This window comes from Anastrepha ludens, chromosome 5, assembly GCF_028408465.1.
Source record: "Anastrepha ludens isolate Willacy chromosome 5, idAnaLude1.1, whole genome shotgun sequence".
Classification (NCBI taxonomy): Eukaryota; Metazoa; Arthropoda; class Insecta; order Diptera; family Tephritidae; genus Anastrepha; species Anastrepha ludens.
Genome location: NC_071501.1, coordinates 45,479,728 through 45,491,593, shown reverse-complemented (window position 1 = coordinate 45,491,593; position 11,866 = coordinate 45,479,728). Strand labels below are relative to the sequence as shown.

At 37.8% G+C, this 11,866-nt stretch overlaps 1 protein-coding gene across 1 annotated transcript; it reads right to left on the bottom strand.

Annotated features, from left to right (window-relative positions):
- Window positions 1-8,865: 8,865 nt before the first annotated feature.
- LOC128863923 (serine protease inhibitor 27A-like) lies at window positions 8,866-11,039 on the bottom strand. The gene has a single exon (XM_054103345.1). It carries the CDS (start codon window positions 10,820-10,822, stop codon window positions 9,494-9,496), a length of 1,329 nt encoding a protein of 442 aa, XP_053959320.1. The 5' UTR covers window positions 10,823-11,039; the 3' UTR covers window positions 8,866-9,493.
- Window positions 11,040-11,866: the final 827 nt, after the last annotated feature.

Below are 11,866 nucleotides of genomic sequence, written 5' to 3'. Positions count from 1 at the left end.
TTAATTTTTGTATTTGGCTTAATGAGACCCATTCTGTAAAATGGAAAAACTTGTTTATATGTATGTACATTTGGAACTTAACTTCACCTCGCTCTTTCCCTCTCCTCTCTCTGCTAGTGTGCGTGAGTCAGAGCTGACTATTGATGACATTTTATGTTGGCATTTTATACGCCCCAATTAAGACGGCATCCAAACATTTTCACAGATAATCAACCAAAGTATGAGAACATACACAACATAATTATGGGCTTTACTCAGAAGTACTTACGCTCTGCTTGCTTGAAGCTTGATACACTTCCTATTCAGAATTTTTAAAATTTAAATGCATAACAGATAACGCGAAGGCCGTTTTGCCGTGATGTGGTCTAGTTTTGATTTTTCTTTTTTAAATTTTGTTGATTGCTGTAAATTGCTAATGGCCTTGCACGCGCTTTCGCTCTCTTACGCGCCTCTTAGTTTATTTGCTAGGAACATAAATTATTTTTCAATACTTCGCATTAAAGACAATTTTATAAAAATTATAATGCGTATTCGCAGTTATATTAGCCGCAGCGTCATATTATTGAAATGCTGCTTATCTCTAAATATTTAATTTCAATAGTTTTGTTCCAATTCGGATGAAAATGTATTGCCTTGTCTTTCATATTTAGTAGAAAAAGGCATCCATGAGTGGGAGTCCAAAAGGTTTTCAGGCTTAGTGGCCAACTGGCTGCTTTAAACACTAGATTTAGCGCTAAAATTAAAAAAAAAATGGTTTAGTGCAAAGTGCCCTTTTCAGTGTTTTTTTTCTGACATCAAAGGTAGAACCTGAGCGAAGTGAGACCGTGCTGAAATTGTTTGGCAATTTGATGCATTGAGATGCAGTTCGATTTTTCCATTGCCCATTGATCAGAAAATGTTTTTGCTGACGGATCATTTTGTATGTGTAATCTCATGTTGATGGTCAATCGGTTTAAGATTTATATGCTTATCTTAGGTACTTCCTATTTATGCATGTTTATACACTCACTCACACCATATATAATATATAGATACAGGTACGATTTTTTTTGTAAATTACTGTATATTTTTGTAACATTTTGCGAAAATGGGAATATAGAGTATGCAGATATTTTACTTATTTTGTTTAATTTCTTTTCTCAATATAAAACACAAAAAAGTGTACACTCATTTCAAAGTAATACAGAATAAAAAAGTTCACAGAGAATTCACATTCGACCCCAACGGTGCCTGTGAGCAACATTGGCAGTTTAGCAGCTTACGGTAAGCGTTCGTTTTGTTTTTGTCTGTTCGTAATAAATGATAACGGTACTTTTATGTATCTACTCAAATTATGAGCAAAGAAAATATCATTTGTAGATCAATTAGCGAAATTATGTTGAATAAACAGCAAGTGCAGCGCAGAAAATATTGTTGTGATATTCAAAAGTGTTTTTAAAGTGAGTGATCAACTTTTATAATAATGAAAAAATTTAAAAAGTTTATATGCCATGTTTTTTAGCAAAGATTTAACTATACGAAACGGAATTTAAATTTGATTAGTTAAAAGTATTAATCAGGTGAGTAATTTTCAAAGTTGGAATGTTGCTTGTGGGCAACCTTGGGCCATTGTGGTAATAAATATTTTTGTACTTAGTTATGAGACAGAAAGAGAAAGGATTGTCAGATGGCGATATTGAGAGGATTCTTAACTTTGATTGGGATGCATCTTCTGACGACGAAAGTGATGACGAGATGGATGACATTTCTGCAGTGCTAAAGAAGAATTTGGAAGTGATCGTGCAAAGAGGGGAAATTATAGAGATTGACCTTCTCGAAAATATGTTTGCAGAGGAATGTGAGCCGAAATCTTGTGTGGCTGATAATTGCTATGAAAAAGTTGACCCCAAAGACACTAAAGTGGAGAAAAAGGCCATTTGTACCTTCGGAGACCAGTTGGGAAGAATAAACTTTGAAGGTCGACGATGTGATGACGCCAGTAGAATATTTCTGCATTTTTTTTAAAACCAAATTTTTGATTTGATCACACAACAAACAGATTTGTATGCGCTGCAAGAACACGGCATTGAGCTCAAATGCACTGTTGAAGATATTAAACGCTATACTGGTATTTTATTGCACCTGGGTGTTTTAAAATTGCCTCAACTCAAAATGGCATGGTCAAAAGATTTAAATCTTACTGCTATAACAAATTCAATGCCGCGCGTAAAGTTTGAAAAAATAAAACAATGTTGACATTTCAACGATAACACTAAACAATCCAAAATACGTCCTTTACTAGACAGTCTCAGGAAGAACATCACAGTATTGATGAACAAATCATTGCGTTCAAAGGTATACATTCATAAATGTCATAATGAACATTTTAGTTTAAATTTTGGTTACAGGTCGATCGTCATTTATACAATACAACCCTGATTAGCCTCATAAATGGGGACTGAAAATGTTTACGCGTGCTGCAATCTCTGCAACAACGCTTCGAAATAGTGGAAATTTACTTTGGAAAAACAAAAAACAAATCTTTTAACGAAGTTCATAAAACACTGGCTGCATCCTCGGTTCTTATTTCATTCGGAATGAGAAAGGATCTATGGTTATAGTGAATTGCGAACGCTATCGAGCCATATTGAGCCATGTTTGTTTCCAAAAATTAATCAACTAAACATCGACGACATTTGGTTCCAACAAGACGACGCAACTTGCCATACAGCGCACTTAACAAGCAATTTATTGCAATATTCGAGCCACCACTGGTGCCTTACGGTCAAATTTATTTAAAAAAGTAGTCGAATTGGATTGATTAAAGGGACCATGTAACTCGTAGCCGAAGCAGACATATGGATAACGTATATAAAAAAAGGACCATGAAATTATCTACTACATTATAATAGCTTCCAGTAAAAGTGCTATAACTCGCTTGGCTTTGCTCTGATTGGCTTGAAATTTGGGCACGTAATTGCTGAAGCATCAGCCTTTCGAAATATGCAAAAGCCATGAAAATCGGTTGTCAAACAAAAAACTCTCAAATCTCCGAGGAAGAGCTGCTGTAACTCCCTCAATTTTGCTTTGGTTGGCCTGAGACTTTGACCTATTACCTACGAGTAAAAGTACTATAGCTCGCTCAGCTTTGCTCTGATTGGCTTGAAAATTCGACACATACTTGCAAAAGCTCCAGCTTTCCCAAATATGCAAAAATTATGAAAATCGGTTGTCAAATAACTAAACTGTGAAATCTCCTCGGAAGAGTTGCTGTAACTCCCTCAATTTTGCTCTGATTGGCCTGAAACTTTAACATAGTATTATATTTATATATTAATAAAAAAAATCATTACAACAATATTTCTGGTGTGTAGCATTTTAAGTTCTCAAGCTCTTAAAAACACTCACATATCTGTTGGTTCGGTGTATCAGCACCAGATAATAGTTTATAAGATGGCCAAGTATCTAACAGAGTTGTATTTTCACCGACCTGGCTCTGAAGACTGGACGATTTGTGGAATATTTACACTGAGTTTCTTTCAAAACGATAATAACAAATGTAAATACATAAAAAAAACTTTGCTAACAACCGGTTTGTTTTCAACGTCACCACAAAACGAATTAAAGTATGATTGCAAAGCAGCTTTCGCAATTGAAGCAGGCTTGACACACTCATATGCCAACTACAGCTTTCTCCATCTTGGAAGTGTCATTGAAGTGTCGTGGAAGAGTATTTTTGCCAGCATACAAATTGTCACAAATTTCTGGCGAATATGCATAATTTGGCAGATATTTAGACAACTCTTTTTATAGAAAGCAAAATATTAAAAGCACAAGCAATGACACTCCAAAATAAACTCAAATATAAGTATAGCTTCATATGTACGAGTATGTATGTAGGTGTGCGTTAACGCTGAATGAGCATCGTTTCGAAGGCATCATCATTATACGAGATGAGTATCTTTAAGAGCAAAACTGAAAAGCAGCGCCGCTAAAGTGAGCGGTCACGCGTGTTTTCGGCTTTTCCATATGCCCGGTTAGGTATGCAAACATACGTCAGTGTGTACTCATATGTAAAGTGACCCAGCAGGAAAACTCCGTACTAGTGAAACTAAATAGTTTCTGGAATAATTCAACATCGTTGTAAAAAACTGCAAAACGGTCGTATTGCGGTTAAATAAATTACAGATTCTTCATTTTTCCCACAATTTATAAGTATTTCTTACACAGTTTTCCACAAAGTTGACCTAAAAATCATCCACAAGCGCTTTAACGCCCAAATTGCAACCTTCCCATATTTGTAACGACACTCTTGATGATGTGGAGGACTTCGAGTATCTAGGCAGCATTCTTACGCCAGAAGGGGTATCTCGACGGATGTAAATAACCGCCTGAGCAAGGCAAGGCGGACTTACGCTTCTTTCCGCATGCTGGAAATCACCCACAATCAATCGTAAATTTAAAGCAGTGCTCCTTTACGGTAGCGAGACGTGGCACACAACAAAGACCATTATACACAAGATGCAATGTTTCAATCGCTGCCTATGGCGAATAATTAGAATTTTCTGGCCGAGAACAATTTCTAATCAAAGACTATGGGCAAGAAATGCGGGTGGATCGGCCCCACTTTAAGAACGGATGCAAACAACATTGCGCATTCAGCTTTGGAGTAGAACAGTCAGTTTATGAATGCCTAATTGTTGAAAAAGTCGAGATATCGATGTTGTTGGGTGTAGGTTGTCCAGCAACATTCTGCGCGGCTCGCAGCGACTGCAGCAAATCTCAGCGGCAACAACAGAATGCCCCGTTATTGGTCTACCAGTCTTTTTTTATCCTCCAAAGAACCAGTATCGTGAAATTTGTTTACCAAGTTTGTATTTGTCGACTCATTCGGAAGATTATTTCTAGCAAACAAACACTAAGTTTGCGATATGTCGCACGTTAAGAAGGATGCAAACAATATTGCGCATTCAGCTTTGGAATGGAACCCGATCGGTATTAGAAGCAGAGGACGTCCGAAAACTATGTCGAGGTGTACAGTTAATAATGAAACATCAAAATCGTTTAGCGAAAACTCTGATTCTCTACCAGTAATCGCAGTTATAAAAAACATCAACAACATGGCAACTACGGTTAACAAAATTAGGGATACCCTTAGCAACAACAAAACGCTTAAATCACTCTGGTTAGCAAGTCAACGTTATCAAAGTCAGATGAATTGCCAAAGTTTTCCACCAAAGCGCCACTCATGACTGCTCTATTCTGCAACAGAAAATCATCAAAAGAGTTGCGAACTCGATAGTAGCGAACATCAGCACCCACAACTGGAAAATTTACACTCACTTTTATAAACATGTTATTGCTTCATCGAAAATACGGGTCTACGAGTGGTATAGGGTTATTCAATAGGTGCGCTTCAACTTTTTTCCGATAGGGAGGGCGAACGACGCAATATTTTTTATTTTTCGCTTGTCATTTGTAAACTTCATTAGTATACATTTCATCATGGAACGCTACACACTTGAGCAACGATTGCAAATCGTGCAAATTTTTTATGAAAATAATCGTTCTGTTGCGGCTACTTTAAGAGCATTACGGCCATTTTACGGTCCATTTAACAAGCCGTCCCGTTTTGGGGTTATGTGAAGTCATTGGTCTACAGTAACAAGCCGGCGACGAATTGTGAGCTCAGAGCCAATATTGAACGCGAAATTGCTGGAATTTCGGCCGATTTATGCAAAAGAGTGGTCGAAAATTGGGTTCAACGATTGGACTTCGTAAAACGTGCACGCGGTGGTCATGCAAAAGAAATCGAATTTCATACTTAAATGTATATATTCAAACTCGATAATAAAAAAAAAAATTAGTTAAAAAAGTCAAACCGTTTGTGTTTTATTCAAAAAAGTTCAAAAGTTGAAGCGCTCTTACTGAAAAACCCTATATAAGGCTTTTGCAGAGAGCCGAGAAGTCGTGGAAGATTTGTCCCGATCTGGTCGCCCATCAACGTCTTCAACGGATGAAAATGTCGACAAAGTCAAGGAAATGGTGCTGAAAAACTATAATTTAAGTTTTAGCAGGTAGCTCGTAACCTTAGCGTGTCTCATGAATCAATTCGCAACATTTTACACCATCAATTGGGCAAAAAACGCGTGGCTGCTCGACTCGTTCAAAGAGAGCTGAATTTCTTTCAAAAAACTCAACGGAAGATGGTGGCTGATGACATGAAGGTGGCTGATCCAGTGAATTCGGATCCAACGTTTATCCAGCGCATCATAACAGGTGATGAGACGTGGGTATATGAGTTTGACATGCAAACCAATCAACAAGCGGCTGATGTGGCTGAATGACGCTACCCACATGAGCCGAAACCCAAAAAATCACGTCAAAGTCGGTCAAAAGTGAAAGTCATGCTGCTCGTTTTCTTTGATTATCTTGGTGTTGTGCTCTCGGAATCCATTCCAAATGGTTCTACGGTAAATAAGGAATATTATTTGGAAGTTAAGCGACGTTTGGGAGAGAATTTGCGTAGAAAACGGCCCAATTTGTGGAAAGAAAACTCATGGATCTTGCACCACGATAGCACACCTTCTCCCAAGGCTTATATTGTGAACACTTTTTCGACCAAAAACTCCACAAATATCATCGAACAACCACCGTATTCCCCGGATATACTCCCCTGTGACTTTTTCCAAAACATAAATTGGCACTCCGCGGACGCCGCTTAAGGAGAATTCGCTGAAGGTGCTTTGATGACTGGTATTTTTGGCTATTTTGTAGGCGACAAAAAAAAATTTGATGTTTAAACAAATACTTTGCGTTTTATTGTAATAATGAGTAGATTTTCCTTCAGGGCTGGCTTGTTGTAGAAATGCATTTGTGCGAAAACGTGCACAAATTTAAGCACAAATGAGGCTGTGATGCAACACAAATGCAAAATATCGCCATATGGAGGCTTAAGTACGTTTGCTTGGTGAGACAGCCTGGAAATCCCGTGATGATACTTTTGTAAGTACCTGCACGTACCATAAATGCTCTTGTAACGCACTTTATTTATATGGAGAAAAATTGCATTCTATAATAAAATTTTATGTCAAAAATAAAAAGAAAGTAATTAGAATTTCGCAGGTTTAAAAAATCCAGTAACATTTTAACGAGGCCAAAAGCCAGTTTGCTCTTATTTATTTACTGCTTTGGTCTGCGTTGATTTTTTTCATTCTTGGAAAATTGATTTCATGTTAAGAATAGTAAATAGAATCATTTTAATTAGTATATAAGTTTATACAGCTATAGTTCATTATTTGAACTTTTATACATTGTGATATATTTCGATTTGCTTATGGGCGCCTGGTGGTCTAGAATTAAAAAAAAAAATCGATTTTTTTGTTTTTTGATATTTCGAAAGTATAGGCTTTTAAGAATACAAAATTTTGGAAGGATATTCTCAGCATTTTCGATGGTTATTATTTTTAAATGGATTCATTATAGCAATCCAAAGAAAAGAAAGTCATGGGGACTGCTCGGTATTTGGTAGGACCAAGTTGGTGTTATTTATTATGAACTGTTAAAAACAAGCCAAATCATCACTGGGGATCGGTCTCGACTTCAATTGATGCGATTGAGCCGAGCACTGCGCGAGAAGCGGCCGCAATACGCGGAAAAGCATGAAAAAGTTATTCAACAGCATGACAACGCTCGGCCTCACGTTGCCAAACCCGTTAAAACCCACCTGGAAACACTGAAATGGGAAATCCAACCCCACCCCACATATTCTCCAGATATTGCGCCGTCCCATTATCATCTGTTCCGATCGATGGCACATGCTCTAGCTGACCAGCAATTCCATTCATATGGAGACATCAAAAAATGGCTTGATCCGTCTTAAGCCTCAAAAGATGAACAGTTTTACCGCGACGGTATACGAGATCTACCAGAAAGATGGGGAAAAAGTAGTAGCCAGCGATGGGAAATACTTTCAATGATTCACTTGTAACCATTTTTTCAGAATAAAGTTGTATTTTCATTAAAAAAAACAGCGAGAACTTAGTTGCGCACCTAATAATATAAGAAAGAAAAATGTAAATATTTTCTGTGGGATGTTTCCATGTTGTTTGCTGAAAAATTCTGTATTTTTTTTCGAAAAAAATTTATTTTACGTACTTTTTGCTATGTAGTAAAACATCTTCACCAAATTTCATTAAAATCGAAGTGATGTAGTTTATAATGACAGCCTCGATATATACTGGCCCCACTTCGTATTAATTTGAGTTAAAAATTATTATTATATAAAAAATGAAATGATATTGACTATGTCAATCTGGTTAATAAATAGCGCCACTTGGCACAACTTGTAAAAAACTCCGAAATTCAGTAAAATCGAAGTAGGGAATCCCCAGTCCGGATACTCAACTCCTCTTTTCAGGCTGATATTTGTACTGCTTGGATGGACTAGAATTTTCCTCACTACGTACAGAATACAGAGGTATGGCTGACATCAGACCGTTAACCGGCTCTCAGCGATTTTGAAGCAATCAGCTGATTAGCTGGCGTGACAGGGGACTCGACGGCAGTTTGTTGATGAAAAAACTGAGATTTTGTTGGTGATATACGAAGAAAACAAAGCGACCATTGCTCATTTTACTTCATTGCCGACTGATTGGACGAATGGATGAATACGTGTGAAATGAGCGGGCAGAATTCTGCTACCGAATCCCCGATGCCGTGGCAACCGAAGTTAAAAAAAAAATAACCCTCATCAGTCCAACTCCGGCTGCGCAATCCAATCCACTCCTTTTCGCGTGGGATGGCGAAACCTGGCAATCTATCAACCTTGATTTATCGTCAATTTACACAGAACACCTTTATATTCAAATATCAACTTTTTTAGTATAAAAATTTACAAATCGTCCCCTTAGTATCAAAATAGCCTATAAATTTTTTGATGTTTTGAGAAAATGAATTTCAAAGTTTTTGCCGAAAGTAGCTCTCACTCAAATCTCGTTATGTCTGTAAATATTTATTATTTTTGACTGACGTTTTGACCCACTTTGTGGAACTAGAATTTGACCAAATTTTGACCACATATAAAATCGACGATGGAGAATCCAAAAATTCAATAAAAAAATAATAGCCTATGAGCACATAGGCTATTGTTATACTAAGGGGACGAAATTATCTTTTATTATTTGCAACTTCATAAACTTATCACGCATTTCAAAGTAAAAATTAGCAGTAATAAACTGCAATAATATGGACGTTTTAAAATTAGCGTTAGTTAGAATTAAGTAAGTAGTTCCATATGGAACGAGTATAGAAAGAAATGTGTGTATCTTCTCACTTAAATACAAACCTAAACGTAATTTCTTAAAAATAATGCTAATTATTCGATTATTAAATTTCCACGCTGGCTGCATGCCATTTACGTTTTATGGCTGGAAATGTTAATTACTTATAATTACATGAATTATACTTATATTACTACACACTTATACACACCAAAGAACATTACACTATCACCTTAAACCTCTGGCTGTAAAACTTTGCCGGCGAAAATTATATTTCCAGTTGCTTCCTCTTCAATGAAGAAAATGAACGGTTGATTCACGTTGAACTCTTCGATGAGCGGTACGCCGCCGAATTTGTTGTCAATCTCCACCACAGTTGAGGCAAACGCTTCGGTGCCTTTCTCATTCACATCAATGCCGCTTTTCTGGAATATATTGGACACTTTTAATACGCCAGCTACGGCCGCACCACGCGCTAACCCTGGCAACGAGGCCTCACTCGTGAAGATGTCATTGATGCCCAATTGTTGCAATGTTGGCTTCAAGTTTTTGTCAAAATCGAATTTAAACTTCGGCATTGTTACCTTCACCTTCACTTCCTCCATTGCCCACTGCATGCGTTTCAGCTGGTCATTGACCAGATTTTGTTGCAGTTGCTCAATATTTCCCAATGTTTTGGGCAGCAAAATGAACATTGAGAATTTTTTGCCTTTATAAGGCAAACGCAAAATCTTCGCATCCAATGCCTCATCGCTGTTGTAATAGAAGAAGTCAGTCTGCTCCATGTAGTCGGCGCGCAATTGTCTCTGCAGTGTTTGGAAGAAGACACCCTCGAAGGTGTTATTGAAAGGATGACGCCACACTCCGTTAAAGTACAACACATTCGCCATCAATAAGACATTATTTTGTATATTGGCCTCGTTGACCAGTTGCTTTAGGCGACCATTTGTGGCATTGCTGCACCAGTTGTTAATCGCATCCGCAGAAACTTTTGCGTTCGCAAAGTCTAAACGCTCGATATCAGTCATATAGTAGCTCATCAGCATTGCAGCATACCGCTGATGCGGCTCAACGACCACATCCGTGAACAGTTTTGACTCCAAATTTAGCGTGTAAAAGGGATTCTCCTTCTTTAGCACATTGAGTGTCTTTTTATAGAAGCCACGCAAGTTTTCCGGCTGCTTGATGTCCGTCAGTGTGCTGTAGAGCTCACGTTGAGTCTGTGAACCATTGCCGGCAGCCTCGGCTAATAGCGCCAACGATAACTTAACGCTGAATGGTGAGATGATAACGTTGCCGGGCTCCTCGTGCAGCACCAACTTCAGCAGAGACCACGAAAAGTGGTCCAATGTGTCACTACGGTATGGCACATAGTCGTCGAAGTCATCGAAACCACCGATTATGATGTTTGGCTGCGTGGAGAAAATGCCGCTTGGAATAGGAGGTGGCAGCGTGGCGGGCAAAAGCGATGGTGTTGCGGCTGGCACAGTACCGCACGAAGCCACTGTCGCCTGGCCAAGTGCAAAGCAGCCCAACAACACCGCAAAGCGAACGCTTATCATATTTCGAACTTCTGAGGAATCACAGAATTAAATGGTTTTTTTGTTGTTTCTCGCCTTGACGTGATCGTCACTTGAACTCGTTTTATTGTTTACTTTGATTATATTATTTTTGTAAATATTGTTATACACATTTGTATATGTATTTTGTAAAATCACCAGCGCGTTCTGTCTGGCACAAACTGTTCGCCTTGAAGTGATGGCTTAAAATGACAAAATCGTATCGCAGAACTAAGCTTTAAAAACCAGTTTGCTGTAAAGACAGAATCAAAGCAAAGGCAAAAGCTGTACGAGCTGAAAAAGAACATAAACGAGAAAATGAGAGTGAGGTATGCGAGAGAGCCGCAAAATCACGATCCTCATTGCTGTTGCAGGTAAGAGATTAAAGAGAGAGGGTCACGATTTTAGTTCAATGCTCTGCATATCTCTCACTACAGAAGATACTTTTGTTTAATGCTAGGAGATACTTGGGTTGTGACTTTTTGCTGCTTCTGAAAATACCCAACAGATGAGTGCTAAATCCACAGTATACATACACACACACATATGTATATGCATAGCAATAAAGTTGGCCTCTTAGGAAATGCACAGTGTGAGTTAAGTTCTGTTACCTGAGGTTGACGTCAGCAAACATGTTGTGGACATCGATTAGTCGATTGGAAATTCTGATTTTTGCGTTTTCCCAAAAAGGTGGCGTGGGAATTTTTTGTTCTACTTAATTATTTCCACATTATGCCTTTCCCTTTCTTTGATGTTCAAAAAGGGCTTCAGACTTCTGTGATGGAAACCATATGTGCGTATGTAAGCATGTGTGTATGTATATGAAAATATGCAGATACGATTATGCGCACAGATGCGTATGTAGTAAGTGCATATGAATGTATGTATGTGCGAATATATGGATTTTCCCATCATAATATGCTCATTATTTCGCAAGAATTGTTTATATTTAAAGGGAAGCTGGGTGCTGTTAATTGTGAAGAGTGAAAATACCTAATTAATTACATGTAATTCTTAAAACAAACAGAGAAGTAATTAGTAGATAAT

Excerpts from the sequence above, each read along its gene's own strand:
- LOC128863923 (XM_054103345.1), bottom strand. The coding sequence starts at position 10,822 with ATGATAAGCGTTCGCTTTGCGGTGTTGTTGGGCTGCTTTGCACTTGGC.